This window comes from Bolinopsis microptera, chromosome 8 (genome assembly GCF_026151205.1).
Source record: "Bolinopsis microptera isolate Bmic1 chromosome 8, MBARI_Bmic_1.0, whole genome shotgun sequence".
In the NCBI taxonomy this organism is placed as follows: Eukaryota; Metazoa; Ctenophora; class Tentaculata; order Lobata; family Bolinopsidae; genus Bolinopsis; species Bolinopsis microptera.
In genome coordinates this window covers 178,645-194,814 of record NC_087079.1, presented here as the reverse complement: position 1 = coordinate 194,814, position 16,170 = coordinate 178,645, and the positions used below count along the sequence as shown (strand labels likewise).

Below are 16,170 nucleotides of genomic sequence, written 5' to 3'. Positions count from 1 at the left end.
AATAGAGCGACTTACCTATCGGAGTGATGTCAAAGAAACGGATGGGAGATTTCAATATTCCAGAAAATGCCATGTTGTGTAGAGCCTTGGAGGCCTGGGTGCCGGCATAAGCTGGGAGTATTAGAGTGTATTATATTTTACTATAGTGTATTTAATCATTGATTTATAGTTCATATTCTTTGTTCTTCTGTTGAGAAATTATTTGTAATGGAGCTCGAACCAGTCATAGTCACCACGAAAATATAGAGTAATGAACCCTGATTAGATTTGATACACAAGCGTTTACGTGCAAGACAACTTACCAATAAAGAAGACCAGAAGACAGTAGAAGAGTACTGTCTCAACGGCCAGCACAACGTAAGTTTTAAAAGTGTTATCAGATCCACTCTCTCCCATCTCCACCATCTCTACCCTTAGGAACAACATGAAATTAGAATGAAGATTTCCTGATAATGTATAAATGTATAATGTACAAATAACAGAGGAACCACTATGAAGATTTCCTGATAATGTATAAATGTATAATGTACAAATAACAGCGGAACCACTATGATAAGAAAAGAAACAGCAGAAAAAACCCTGACCAGGTCAAAGCCTCTTCCTCCTGGAGTATCTTCACTGTCTGAGCTCCAGCTACCATTATCAGGATCATGGGAAATGTGATAAACCCAAAAGAGAGGTTCCAGTACTTTAAATACATCCTCTTATCTATTAGCCCCGTCTTACGCTCCTCCTTTTCTTGTTTCGGCTTTGTTTTCTTCTCTTTCTTTGTATCCCCCTGTAAGTTTAATGTAAGAGGTCAAACACGGTAAAACCAGCGCCTTCAGCGTGGTTTATTTCATCTGCTCTTAGTTTGACACAAAAATAGTTTGAAGGTCTTAGTAATTTGTTGATCGAGACTGTAGGACGTAGTAACATAAACTGAATATAGTGATTTACTAACAGTATCTTTTTCTTTTTGGTCTTCATCTTCTCTCAGTTTAGTTTGTTCCTTTATTAAATCTGTAATATACATTAATTTTACAAATTAAATGTAGCTTGCTATAAGAAAGCCAGGGGTGCCATATAAAAACTTTTTTTTTTATTTCTACTCAATAAAACATCAAACATTCACTTGAAGAGTCCAGTAATAATGTTATTAGTAATAATATCAACCCTTGTCGTGCAGTTCCTCCCATGTACCATGCTCTGCTATCCTACCCACTATACTGCTTCCTTCCTTTACTGCCCTGAAACCAAAGAGATTAATTGTAAACTGTGAGAGAAACACAGGATACTAGTCACGTGGTATGTCACGTGATAGGTTACAGCTTCTAATAATAAGGGTTGGTAGCTCAATTTGTAGAGTGTGTTAAATGTTAATGGTACATTCACAGTACTGCTGCACAACGACAATCCGCCTCCCCATCAGACATGTGTAATTTAATAAAGCACACTGCGAGGTTCCTGTTATAATGATCTGTACTAACCTGTTCATAAGGTAGATATGATCTAGTTGAGACAGATACTCTGTGTTGTGAGTTACCAGTATTACTGTCTTGTCCTGCAGTTGTCCCTTTATCAACCTGTTCACATATTGTATAACAAGAGAAACCTTGGGTATCCTTGGAAGGTATGAGTCAACAAATATCCTTGAAAGGACGTATGAATAAACAATCTGTAAAATATTCATGGATGAACATTGAACATTAGAAAAACATCAAAATGATACTTAAAACAAATGGAAAAGAGTGACATAATGATCGCCAGGTTAATGTATCTTGACATTTGCGGGGAAGTGAATAATATTTTTGTAGACAAATGCCAGTGATTAACCAATCAGCTTTCAGCATCGACCAATTAAAACCCAAGATCGCTGCCACGCAGTCACGTGTCAAAACATTGATGGTCCTCCTCCCCATCTAGACCTATTTATGTGGTACCTGTTGAAGATATGGCTAGCACACTTGGTGTCCACTGCGCTGAGAGGGTCGTCCAATAAAACAACATTCTCCTCTCCGTACACCACTCTTGCTAAACTCACCTGAAAACAAAGTGGTCACGACGTGATGATCTGGTGCTTTATTACCTGTAATATTACCTGTAATATCTTTGTATTATTCAGTTATTGTTTTATATGCTTACTGTCGACTGATCAATCAGATATCAATCGAATAGAATATAACTCATATGGTCATTAACTCAATTACGGGCACCACATTTTAGTTAATTTAAACATACTCCTTTGGTAGTGCGATATAATCAACGTGATGACTCAAATTAATAATTATTAGATAACCTTATTACATGTCATCTCGTTTATCTCTCTTTGCAAAACCTGAAACCTCGTTAGTCGGTTATACCCCTCACATGATCGTGCCAGATTGCATCTCCAGACAATATGCGGTGGATCATATTCCTTGGAAAAGTATTTAAGCCAGTCCCAAATCGTTACAACTGTTTAACATTGTCTCCTCACAGCAACTATACGGAACGTTCTTCTATTCTCAGCTGTAAGGACTGCCAGGTGACTTATCGGAATCTTTATAATGACGTCACTGGTCCTACAGAAGCTACAACATTCCTTCCCATCTGCTCCCGCCACGAGGCTTCACCTCCAAACCTCAGCTACATCCCGCCCTACTGAACCCTCCAAACCTCACTCCAAACCTCAGCTACATTCCGTCCTACTGAACCCTCCAAACCTCACTCCTCCCTCCTCCGCTCCCTTGCTAACATCTCCTGCTCCCGTCTCCCTACCAACCTCTACCTCTCTAACCACTTTACCTAAACCTCCCTCCTCCGCTCCCTTGCTAACATCTCCTGCTCCCGTCTCCCTACCAACCTCCCTCCTCCGCTCCCTTGCTAACATCTCCTGCTCCCGTCTCCCTACCAACCTCTACCTCTCTAACCACTTTACCTAAACCTCCCTCCTCCGCTCCCTTGCTAACATCTCCTGCTCCCGTCTCCCTACCAACCTCTACCTCTCTAACCACTTTACCTAAACCTCCCTCCTCCGCTCCCTTGCTAACATCTCCTGCTCCCGTCTCCCTACCAACCTCCCTCCTCCGCTCCCTTGCTAACATCTCCTGCTCCCGTCTCCCTACCAACCTCTACCTCTCTAACCACTTTACCTAAACGTCCTCCAACTTGGTCCCCTGAAGGCTGCTTGTTACTCTACTATAAAGTCAAGAACAGTTTCAGAGACCCTGTCTCCTTGATAAAATATACTGGAACTACTAGTAAATCCTTCGAGATAAAACGACATATAGCTGAGCTGATGATTCTGGGCTACGAGACCTTCACCAGGACCAAGCAAAGAATGGATAGAAAACGGATGGATATGACGAATGGTGTGTACGGAATTGGTCAACTTGGTCTGAGTGCCAAGTGTCGCAAGATTCTCAGCACTCGAGCTATGAGGAGGAGACGACACTTTGCTGTCAAGGATGGACTTTTATTTGGAAAGTTTAACAAATCTGTCTAATTCTGTTTATTTTTACCATGATTGCACATTATTACTGTAACTAAACCTTTTAATCCGTGCAGTTTTACTAACATTTTCAAAGATAGCTGATATTAACTATTGATCAATAAGACATCCTTGGTATAACTTAGTTTATATATATATATACATATAGTAAATATGAAATCTATAAAATAACATAAATTAACAACAATAAACATAAACACACTGAAGAGATATCGTAGGATACTCTACCTCCCTACATAATATACAATAAAGGTAACTCCCTGGGGAGTAGCTAACTGAGTAGTGATAATATGATAAAACACTACTAAATAATATAATAACTAACCCTGGCTCTCTGTCCTCCTGATAACTGCACACCTCGTTCTCCGACTATCGTGTTCAGACCGTTTGGAAGGTCTTCTAAATCCTATGGTAGTGTTTCTCGGTCAAAAACAATCAGTCTGCCATTTCTCTGCTAAATCCAAAATAAGCAGGTTTTCTCAATAATTTCAATAATAATTGTCGGACTGATTTGTAGTTAGTCGCAGTCTCTCGGAGAAACTTAATGAAAATTTAATGAAACTGTAGGGTTGTGTAGCACAACCTGTGCCTCAAGTAAATCTAGCAACTAAACCTAGTTATAAACTAGCTCTACTATTAGGTATAAAGTACTAAGTATTTATAAAACCTGTGTGAGATAGCAGGACTCAATTATACTGTTCAGCTTCTTTTCATTCATTGGTCGGTTAAATAAAATGTTATCTTTAACACTACCTGATGAGAGAAGTGTTGGTTAACCTTGGTAACCATGGTAACCATGTTAACCATGTACGACGTTAACCACGACGTTAACCACGACGTTAACCATGTACGACGTACCATGTACGTACCATGTACGTGACAGGATGACTTATTAACAACTGTCACGTGTAGCTGGTCTGCCAATCAGTAAAAATACACTAAACATGCAGTTAAACAAACGAAGCTATAATGAGAGAAGGAGATAAGGAGAGTAGGAGATAATGAGAGAAGGAGAATATTTACCGTTGAAGATCCACGGAACTTGGCTGTAAAAGCCAATAGCAGATGGACAATAGATGGAACCTTTAACGCTATCCATCTCCTGAGATTATATCCCTGTATCATTAAAAATATCTCAATATCTCCAAATATTTTTAGCTTATCATTAGCAACTTTTGTCATCGACTCAATAACACTTTATATTTGGATTTAGATAGTTAGATAGACACAAGGTTTACTGCAACTGTAACACGTTTCACAATACGTTACCTTTATAATGGACATGATAATAGAGGATTTACCGCAGCCCACAGCCCCCAAGATACCAACAAGACCACCCTTCTTAACCTCCAGGTTAATGTCAGACAGGATAAAACTGTTATCTCCTCCCCACGTGCTGGTCAGGTGGTTTATTCTCAGTGCAACTAGTTCAGGGGAATACATGTCAGTATTCTCAGTACAGCTAATACATGTCAGTCAAACAGTACATGTCAATACATGTCAGTCAAACAATATGATTAAAAACGTGAAATATGAATTCCCAATCCAGCTAGGTTGCAGTATCTCCTTTATAACCACCTACTTAACTAACTCTTACCTTCAGGATCTTCCTTTTGCGGGGTTTTACCGGTAGTCACGTGACCATTTCCTTCATGACCATTTTCTACCACAGAATTGTCCCTCAAACCAGCTGACCCATTTTCAATACATAATGCAGAGTCATCTGTTTCTTGTTCCTCGAGAAGTAGAAATTTCTGAGGGAGATTTATTGTTATTAAAGATACCTTACACAATGAGGATTACAATGATCTGTGAAGTATCAGATAGTATTTGAAATTGAATATTTTTAAACAATTACCTGAATTCTTCCAATACTGTGAATATACTGGGGCACATACAGAAAGGTAGCACCAAGACCCCAGTTAATATTCTTCCTGAGCAACTCTCCCATAACCAAGAAGAAGAAGACCATCTCACTGCTGACAGTCTCTCCAGTAAGGTATTTAGTAAGTAGTAGAGCCAGTAGTCCAACTAGCGGTGAAGCCTTCTGTATAGCTATACTAGAGCTCTTCAGCAACATAAAGGTACTGATGTACTTCGTCTCCAGTGCTCTTACCTAGAAGATATTTCCATATCTGTCTTTGTCCGTAATATTTAACAACATCATGGTTTATTGATTATGGGTAGAGATAACGATTAAGAGATAATGACCCTGCTACCTACTCGAAATATGAAGTTCTTGAAGACAGACTCCCACTTGTACATCTTTATAATCTTCATTGAAGCTATAGTCTCCCCTATCAGCTTTATCCTCTTGTCTGTGTGAGCTACTGTTTTCCTTCTGTCGGATCGGAAATAACATGTCAGATCAAACAAATGTAAACTTTGTCAATTTCGGGATTTTGAAAACCCACAAATTGATACACACTACAGCTGTGGACAGTGTTTAGTGTCTACAGACCTACAGGTTGGACACTTAACCTACGAAAAAGGAACAGAAACAGAGCTGGCTAGGGAAAGGAATATAAAATATGTTTCAAACCTGCAAACTTGAATTCCTTTTCCGATGTAAAACTGAAGAGGAACAAAAAGGAACACGGCGCCAAAAGCTGTGAGTGTGGCGTATAACCCGATTGTGTAGTAGGAAAGAACGAAGGATGTTGTTAGCGTCAGTGGGACGTTCAGCACTGCGTGAAGAGGTACTAAACCCTGTAAAACATGATGTGATAGCACCCGATAGCACCTGATAGCACCTCATAGCACCTCATAGCACCTGATAGCACCTGGTACAGTGTTCAAAATTTAAAATTCCCCCCAACTCCGGCCCCCCTCCCCAAACAGTTGTGGACGTAATCTTTCCAAGGTACAGAAAATGTTGATATATTGTTACTTGTTAGTTTTCAGTTAACTGTAGTTAAACCCACCTCGTTGAAGCGCTCAGCGTCGTTAGACATTAGTGTTATCACGTGACCAATACTAGTTTTACTAAGGGCTGAGAAGCTAATCCTGCACGCCTGAAAATTGAAGTATGTGCTAGAGATGACCTGATGACGTGTGAGGTGGTATTGAATAAATATTGGTGAATACTTTTCCTAGAGTCACCTTAAATGTTTAACAATGTTGGACTCGACAATTGTGATCCTGAAATATGGCTTTCTTTTATGTAATCAAATTTAGAAAACAGAGATAAGAAATTGTAAAAATATGATTCAACTGTGATCTTATTTTCGTCATGAATTTTTAATTTAATTTGATTCAACACCTAGAACATATGATTTGGTTGAAAGTTATCTTATATTTAGTTAGTCTTACCTTATTTAATTGATAACGTTTCATAAGTAATGACTCAATTTTGTGAAATTGTAAAAATTAAATGCCATCAGAACAGATTAGGATTATATACCCTGTTCCAGGTACCTACCAAATAACCGAATATTACCTAATTTACCATGGTAATAGAGTGGGAGCTGGGATATCAAGGGTGGTAAACACGGGTTTTTAGTGCACATAACACATAATTAAGCTCTGGGATCCACCAATGAACAGTTTAAAAATTTGATAAGTTAATCTTATCCTTGCAAAAAACAGCGAGTGTTGAATTTACCTTATCGTAGACTAGAGCAGAGGCCTGGTTTCTTAAAACTTTGCCTAACTTCTCCAAATTCCAGTGCATCACACTTTTGAGACCAATGTAAAGAAGATTTATGAGACACATGGCACAACAGTAAATCACAACTTCACTGCAGGTCAACTTTGATGCAGAGTCAAAATAAGAGGAAACTTTGGAAACTAAAAAAGCAGGAGCAAGAAAGAAGAAACTCTGCGATAAACACATTAGTGTAATAGGAAAGATAAGCTTAGCATTAGCTTTTAAAAAAGCTCTAGGTAGAGAGGGGGATTTCTTCTTCAGCTCAACATTCCAGTAATATTTAACAAGGTCTGTGACACGTCTAGATTGGAGGTTAGGGTGACAGGGAAATATATCAGATTCTTGTAGTGGAGCTCTGTAACCCTTCTTCATGAGATCTTGTATCCACAAAAAAAGGATGCGACTGAGAAAAGTAGCACTCTGTTCAGGATTAGTAGGGTGGGAAGGGTGGATTTCTTTTTCTTGAGAAGTCATCAGTAAATATCCACGCTGTGAAAGGAGTAATTGCTTGAGGTTAGACAATCAAGCGGAGATAGATCAGTGATTACTGTGAACAGTAAAGGAGATTCTAAATGTTCAGTGGACAGCGACCCACTAGATTGACTGTTACAAACTATAAACTACAAAGGATAATCGATACTATTAAACAATAAACATGGCAAAGAACAAACAAAAAAAGCAAATTTGAGCAGTATTTTCTGTGAAGCCTGAAATATGATCCTCTCTAGTCGCGTGAATAGCAATCCTTTCTGAACCCAGGTATAAAGGCATTGTTACTTTACTGCTACACTTTTAATTTGGTATTTTAGATTTTATCTTAAATTTTACACTCTGACAATACCTATCTATCATCGTTTAGAGGTTTGAGCAGTTGAGAATTTATGATTGAGAGGGTAATATTTACAACTATTTTACAAAAAGTATGATATTAGTATCAACATATTATTGTAAATAATAATGTAGGGCATGATTATTCATGAGGATAATCAACACTGTTCTCATTAATTTATACCTTTACATTGAAAAGCCTATGATATAAATTAAAAGCAGACTGGGATATCTGAAGAATGGTTTCGATGAAGATTTGAGTTGAACAGTTACGATAACGGTTTTATAATCATTAATACTCTACAAATAGCCAAGCTTCCAACACTATAAACGAGAAAGATTTCCAAAAAAGTGACGAATGCTGCAAAAATTGTCTTCTGAAGTAGTGAATTTTTCCTAATTTAATCATAATATATTTAATCACAAAATTCAAACCAAAACTCCAATATCCGTAATATGACGTCAAGTAAATAATGAAATAGGTAGTCAGATTTGCACGTGCAACCAGAACAGACTAGTATAATATACGCTGTACCTACCAAATAAACTAATATTACCTAAGTTACCATGGAAATAGGGTGGGCGCTGTGATCTTTAGAGTGGAAAAGACGGGTTGACGTCAAGTAAATAGTGAAAAATATAGTCTTTGCACTTGAAATTATCTCCTACGCATCAACGATAGTAGGTGATCACAACTTCACTATTTAATATTGAACAGTGAAGGTGTGATCTAAAGTTGTGATCTAGGAAGGTCGGCAAAAATGGCATGGTGTGTCACAAATTTGTGTTTTTAAAATGTTTGATTTGATCCAAGTAACCAAATAAATAATTAGTTGATTATTTATTAACAGCGTGTTTCTTTGGTTCTCCTCACTTTTCAGTCAAACCAGCTAAATTACAACATGTTTTAAAATAACGTCGAGATCTTCAAATTGAAAAAATAGAAATTTTAGAATGAAGAAATAGACACAAATAGAATGAACCCAAATTATTGTATTTAGATTATGTAATGATTGATAAAAACAGACAGTACCAGAGCTTCATAAAACCAAGTCTTGTGACGTAGCCCTGGCTACAGGTGCCGCATCTCACTGTCAGATTAAAATACAGACTGCTAAACGAAAATAGTAGCCCTGGCTACAGGTGCCGCATCTCACTGTCAGATTAAAATACAGACTGCTAAACGAAAATAGTTTGAGACGTAGCCCTGGCTACAGGTGCCGCATCTCACTGTCAGATTAAAATACAGACTGCTAAACGAAAATAGTTTGAGACGTAGCCCTGGCTACAGGTGCCGCATCTCACTGTCAGATTAAAATACAGACTGCTAAACGAAAATAGTTTGAGACGTTGCATAGGAACAGGATATTGAGAAACCGCTAACGACTTTATGTTGAAACCTCAAAATGATTCATCGTCAAGAGAAAATAAATTAAATGAACTATCAGCATTATGAAAGCTCCAGTTATTGTTAATAAAGCTATCATTGAACCCAGGGGTGTAGGAAGCGGGGGGCAGGGGGGGGGGGCCCTGAAATCTGGACAAGGGGCCAAAAAGGGCCAACTTTTTAATTTAGGTTTCAAAAAATTTTTGGGAAAAAAAATTTTCAAAGTTTTCTTGGAAACTACTTTTGTTCATGTTTCATATGCTACCCTGATCATTATGAGCCAAAAATATTTTTTTCGGTTTTCGAAGTTCGATATTCGAGGGTTCATTTGTAATGCGATCTCGGAAGGCAGGCCTCCCCTTCGCAATACGAGCTCGGAAGCGGGAGCTCTGCTTTCAGAGGTACGTATCGAGAATGACTCGGACCGAAAATTTTCTAAGTCAAAATTTTTCAAAGTTTTTCTGGAAATTACTTTTGTTCATGTTTCATGCTACCCTGATCATTCTGAGCCGAAAATATGTATATTTTTCGGTTTTTTAAAGTCCGTACCTATATTCGGAAGGTTGTGGATGTGATACTGATTGGTTTCATATACTAATTATAGAAAACGTGATATTTAGTCCTCAGATTTAAAGGAAGGCCAGGATCTGAAAATCGCGTTTTATCGCGGCAAACGTGAAAAATCGCAATACCGCACATGCTGCAATTTCCTTTTGTCCTTACCCTCGAAATTCAGGCTCTGGCGCCAAAAAAAAAAAAAAAAAGGCTGTGGCGAAGAAAAAATGAAGAAAATCATTCCTACACCCCTGATTGAACCTTTCCTCTCTCAGGATGGATGTTGACAGTTAAACCATCAACAATTTTTGTTGCTTAATTAATAATTCGTGATTTCAAGAATAGCCAAACTTCAATTCATAAATTCGTTCATAATATCCATTTTTTCAGATGTCGCATATGGTGCTTTGGCCCCAAAGGTTTTGCTCTATTACGGGTAAACCTAGGATGCTGCAGATTCAACTCTGTACATTCAGACCGTCTGTGCGTGGTGAAGAGCCACATCCTGCTCGAGGTGGGGCTGCATGCAACTTCAGTGATGGAGTTGTAACTGAACACAGCGGATCTAGGGGTGCACCCCTAGATCCCCTGCAAAACACTGGTTTTGCAGATGACATTGCTCTGATAGCAGATACTGTAAAGGAGGCAGAGACGCTGATGCTAGAGGTAGAAAGGGTTGCTGCTACAGTGGGACTTAGAATGAATGAAGGGAAAACCAAATTCATTACTCAGAACATCGAGAACCCTGATACCATCAAGTCCCTGGGTAACAGTACAATAGAGCATGTGGAAGACTTCACTTATCTGGGTTCTAGAATCAGAGACAGTGAGAGTGATATCAGGGTTAGGAAAGGAAGAGCATGGGGAGCATGCCACACACTCAAAAAGCTTTGGAATTCTAAGCTTAGAAAGTCTATCAAGATCAGAGTGTTTACAGCACTAGTGGAGTCGGTGCTACTGTACGGTTCCGAGACTTGGACAATGACGAAAAGGCTAGAGAAGATGGTTGATGGTTGCTATACGCGAATGTTAAGAATGGCCCTTAACATCAACCAATATCGAGACCATGTCAGCAACCACAGCCTGTACGGTGATCTTCCCAAAGTCAGCTCCAAGATAACCCAACGAAGGCTCAGACTTGCAGGTCATGCTCACCGACATCCGGAGCTGACACTGAACAAACTGATCCTCTGGAAGCCGAGTCATGGGCATACTAACAGGGGGCGACCTCATTTAACACTACTAGATAACCTAAAAGCAGATACTGGGCTGAAGTCAGTAGATGAGATAGCTAGACTGATGGAGGACAGAAAGCTGTGGAGAACTGTTGTCAATGGATCTCGGGAATACCACCCGCCTTAAGTCAGTCAGTAAGTCATATGGTGCTGGATATCTCACGACAGGACAAGGTGAATGGTAGCGGGGGGGGGGGGGGGGGTAGAGGGAGGGAGGGGGTTGGCCTACTGGTAGCCTATCAAGGTTGTCACACAATTTACAAAAGAGGATATAAAAACGAGAGCAAAAACAAGGCCGACTGGGACATAGCTATTTGTGTATGTTACTTAACGATGATAAGCTCACCACATAAAGGCTAGCTTATATAACATCTGAACCGAAAGTAACATTATTTTCTTGACGAAAGTCAAATACAAGGAAATACTTTCGAGAAAACCATAGTATATAGTTGACTTTGGCAGGGAAGAGTTGGTTATGTGCCCAACCTGGTGAACACAGTGGATATCCTTGCTGTACGGCTAGTTAAGCAAGAAATTGAAACTATGGGGCTCCGTGCAGACCAACTTACATGTGGCAAAAGCTACCTGTTACAAAAACAATATATTAGGATATAAAATAATATAATGTCGCTATATATAGTGTATAAACTAATTATAGACAGGGTTACCTAGCGTAGATCGGATTTTGTTATATTTTTGTTAAGTTGTAAGTCTGCGGAATAATTTGATTAATTTACAGGGTGGGCCAAAAGTTAGTGGGCATACGTTGGCCTTAATAGCTCCGCCGTGTTTTATATTTGAGAGCTGTTGCTTGGCAGATAGCATACTGTGCCTTCTGGTTTGAGGATTCCGTCGTCAAAATTTAAAAATTCGAATATTTCAGACGAAGTTGGGACAAACTCTAAAGAGGAACTGAGAACTCTGATGCGAAACAGTACGGCAGTGTTAAACAAGGAACTGAAACCGAAGGGTTCCGTTCAGGCTACAATAATGACTTATATATAGATTATATGGATATATAGTAATTATGGAGAAGTCATCAAAACATAAAACTAATTATAAAGAGGGTTATCTAGCGTAGATCGAATTTGTTACATTTTTATTAGGTTATATATCTAGTAATTTGATTATTTTAGTTCTGTGTTGAAGAGAGACGCATCATGTACTCAGGACACACCACTTACTTATAGGCGATGAACAAAATTGTCAAAAATTGAAAAATTGTGACCTATGTATGATTACTTAACGAGATTTTGGATCAAGATTAATTTGTATTTATTATGTTAAAATTATTTAACAACAATAAAAGTACATTTATTTTTATTAGACTAAAATATGTTGACTATCTTCACAACAAATGAACAAAAACTTCATTTATAAAGATCCTACCTTGTTGTAGACCAGAGAGGACAGTTGGATTCTCAGAGAAGGTCCAAGTGTATGGAGGTTCCAATACAAGAAATTGCGCAGACCTATAAAGAGAATGTTAGCTATAAACATCATTCCACCGTACATTAGGGCTTCCTTTTGAGTTGTGGTAGAGGCTGGGTCGAAATAGGAGGAAATCCTGCCGATGAGTACAGGTGGGGCCAGGAAGAAGAAACCTTCCAGAAAACATTGCGCGAGAATAATGCAGAGTTCCTTGGCATTGGACTTGAACAACGCTCTGGTTAATGAAGGTGAACTTTTCTTCAGTTCTTTGTCCCAGTAGTACTTTGTGCGGTCGGTGATAGTTTTTGATTTATATTTAGTGTGGCAGGCAAATACGTCGGATTCTTGTAGCGGAGCTTTGTAACCCTTTTTTAGGATATCCTGAATCCACCAGAAAACACATCTGCTGAAAAAATTAGCATTTTCCTCCGGGTTAGGACGCAGTGTTGTAGCTTCATTGTCTTTAGGACTTGTCATGAATACTGCAATAGTTAAGTTAGTTGGGATTAATTAGAGGACATAACATGTTATCCTTACACAGTACACGCTAATTGTGTAACATATGTCTGGAGGGGAGGGAGAGGGGGGGGGGGGGAGGGGGCTCTTTGGCAAGCAATCATAAAACCAAGATTAGACTAATTTTACCACTCGATACCTATCTTTAGCAAGAAGCTGGATTAAAGTTGGGCAGATGTTAAATTGTAAGGTGGATAATGAGTAAATGCTATTCAAAATTATATTCATAATAATACACTTATGAATTTATTTTACATTATATAGTAGTTTCTCTCGGATCAGTACTTACTTTGCTATATATAGCAATAATAATATATATAGCAATATATAGCAATTATAATATATTATACTTGTGGTCGAATCTGGGATCAAAATAAGCTTTCATATTGCATAATATCAATACAAATATTATACTCATAATCCATATTCCAGTTTGATCTGTTTTGCAGAATTGGTCGTTTAGTGAGGGACTTTACCATGCCTGGTTAGCGGTTGGAAACTGTTTAGAGGCAAAAGGTCGTCTTTATGTCAAATAATGTTTATCAAGAAACTAACCCGGAAAATCGCAAAATAATTAAATTCCTGATGATAAAACCTGATATTATGTGAAATACAAGACTATACAACTATTTTGCTGGAATGATTGTCTTGCATTTTTCGCATGTCAAGTAAAAACATAAGACTCTTAATCATACTTCTTTCCTGCTTTCTTTTTATTCAGTGGGCCTCACCGTTATGATGTTAGACTTTTGTTGAAAATCGGATTTCTCCGTTTGGTGCTGTTTTTCTTTGTATAAGCAGGTAGTTCGATAAAATGATAATGTAATTATTTACTTGGTACTCTTTACAGCACAATAGATATGACCTACTATCAAAACTACTACGGAATAGAACTGTCGACTTACAAAGCACTGGATAGATTTTACATGTTCTTCATTACAATAATGGCACTGTTTGGTGAGTGATTAATTAATATTCTTATACTATCGGTGTTTCCCTAGTCCATATATTCCCTACATTGCGATCGATTTGCAATTGAAACCACTGAGACACAAATCTACACTTTTGATTTACTGAGCAGTAAGAACAATATCATAATTTAAGATCAGTGTAATGGAGACTAGCATTCTTGTACAATGCTGTACAGCAGTGAAGATGTGAAACATATTGCACACCAAGAAGAGACAAATGACAACCTAATGAATAACTTCCTCTACAATTCCATATTGCAGGAGTAATCTTCAATTCTCTGCTCGGTTTGGCTTATCTGAGAAAGCAGTGGTTCACAAAGACGGGAGATTTTGGCACCACTCTGTACACTCACCTTACCTTCAACAATCTAGTGAAGGTATATTCACTGTGTAGTAGTATCTGATCACACTTCAACGTATTTAGGGTAGACAACTATGAGGTAAGTATAATAATTTTGCAACTAATTTATTTTGTATAAGTAGGGAGTTTTGTTGGGTCAATTTTATGCTGTTTTTATTTTTTCAGTCCATTGTTGCTTTGCTTCATGGAGGTTTGGCTCTACAAACGAATTGGGTATCATCCACCTACTACAAAGTTCAAGAGAGATCAATCTCCACCATGAAGAACAATAACAGTTTTGTATATTGCAATGTTATGGGACCCATTCAAAGCATTGTAATAGTGCAGGTAATTATGATAAATGCATCTTACTTACATACGATATTGAGATATTGAGATACCGATTGAATCTGATCTGGAATTTGTAAATTGAAGGAATGTCACAATTGTGCTAGTATACTACTGTTTAGATAACCTCATCTAACTTTCAGGGGGTGCTACTCTTGAGCTGCCTTGTCTGCTTTAAGGTTTTAGACAGGTACTCTCAATATATCCGCAGTATTTTGAGGAGAAGAAAATACTTAGCTAATATCATCATTTCGTGTAGCTGGATAATCAGGTGAGCTATGAATATAGGGCCTGTCGTGATATCATGGATCGCTTAGGTTCCACCAGGATCTGGTAGTCCTCATAATTCTGCGGCCTCTATGTGTCGTCATCTCGCACAACTCCGAAAAACCGTTGTGAGTTTGGCATGTGAAAATTTGCAGCCTTCCAGACATCGATTGGGTTAACGAGTAGTCGTACGTCACCTCAAGATCGGGTGACAGGGGGCTGAACAGGCCAGAACCCAATTGATTGGGTCTGAGGTCACGTGATTATGAGCCTGAGGTCACGTGACTATGACGTCACCAGAGCTCGTTCTCCGTTTCCCGCTCTTTGGACCAGGTGAGCTTGCATGCATGTGGAAGTGGGTGTAAGTACAGCTGTACTGCAGTTACATCCAATTACCCCTAATAGAACGAAGATTTATTTTCTGACAGAAAGCTAGAAATTTACCAAAATATCGACTTTGTTCAAAATTTATTTTGATGACCACTCCTGACCTAAAATTGCACGAGAAATCGATTAAACTTGGTTTCAGAACTCAACAATGCTTCCTTATGCCTTAAAATCCATGTTTTATCGATACAATAAACATTTTGATCCTGTGGATTAATTAGTAACAGGTAACAAATGCACAGAAAAAACCATCGCACTTACATTGCATTCTTAACGGGTCGATTTCGAGTGACCAATAATCGTCGTGATGATATTTATACGTCATGCGTTCCTGATCATCATCAGCAATCAAGAGAAAGGAGCGGCGGTTGCTTCAAATCAATGGTTTACGTTATTTTTGTGAATTCGACCCCTGTTTAACGGTTATAATCAGACTTTGTAATTGAATGTATTGAGGATATCTTTACAAATAAGAGGACCAGTAAATAAAATTGCCACAAGTGTTTCTCTCACTCACTTTCGATAAGACACAATGAAAATTCTTGCTTAACCATAAGATTCGGAATTTTTCAACCGTTGAAGAATATCGGAATTTTATAAAATCTAATCACACTTATCAACCTTTGAACGGTTAATCGAAAAATTGTGAATGATACCGCTGCAATTGTCTTATCAGTTATATGTATAAAAACCTTTAGGTGGCAGTTAAATGAGGAATGAGTTGTTAGAATGACGCGACGGTTATTTCCAATGATATCTTTGTATTCTGCCGTTTTCTCAGAAA

At 38.3% G+C, this 16,170-nt stretch overlaps 1 protein-coding gene across 1 annotated transcript in view; it reads right to left on the bottom strand.

Moving 5' to 3' along the window:
• Positions 1–16,170, bottom strand: part of LOC134819826 (ATP-binding cassette sub-family C member 4-like) — a 51,071-nt gene that overhangs the window by 276 nt on the left and 34,625 nt on the right. The window contains exons 2-18 of the mRNA XM_063829975.1: positions 12,516–13,039; positions 6,397–6,486; positions 6,015–6,181; positions 5,696–5,813; positions 5,331–5,588; positions 5,070–5,226; positions 4,742–4,896; positions 4,496–4,574; positions 4,140–4,225; positions 3,798–3,878; positions 1,923–2,023; positions 1,470–1,565; positions 1,156–1,229; positions 944–1,002; positions 585–778; positions 303–412; positions 16–111 (exon numbers count right to left, since the gene is read on the bottom strand). Of these exons, the coding sequence (XP_063686045.1) occupies positions 16–111; positions 303–412; positions 585–778; positions 944–1,002; positions 1,156–1,229; positions 1,470–1,565; positions 1,923–2,023; positions 3,798–3,878; positions 4,140–4,225; positions 4,496–4,574; positions 4,742–4,896; positions 5,070–5,226; positions 5,331–5,588; positions 5,696–5,813; positions 6,015–6,181; positions 6,397–6,486; positions 12,516–13,034 (2,440 nt within the window). The 5' untranslated portion in view covers positions 13,035–13,039. The remainder of the gene's footprint in view (positions 1–15; positions 112–302; positions 413–584; positions 779–943; positions 1,003–1,155; positions 1,230–1,469; positions 1,566–1,922; positions 2,024–3,797; positions 3,879–4,139; positions 4,226–4,495; positions 4,575–4,741; positions 4,897–5,069; positions 5,227–5,330; positions 5,589–5,695; positions 5,814–6,014; positions 6,182–6,396; positions 6,487–12,515; positions 13,040–16,170) is intronic.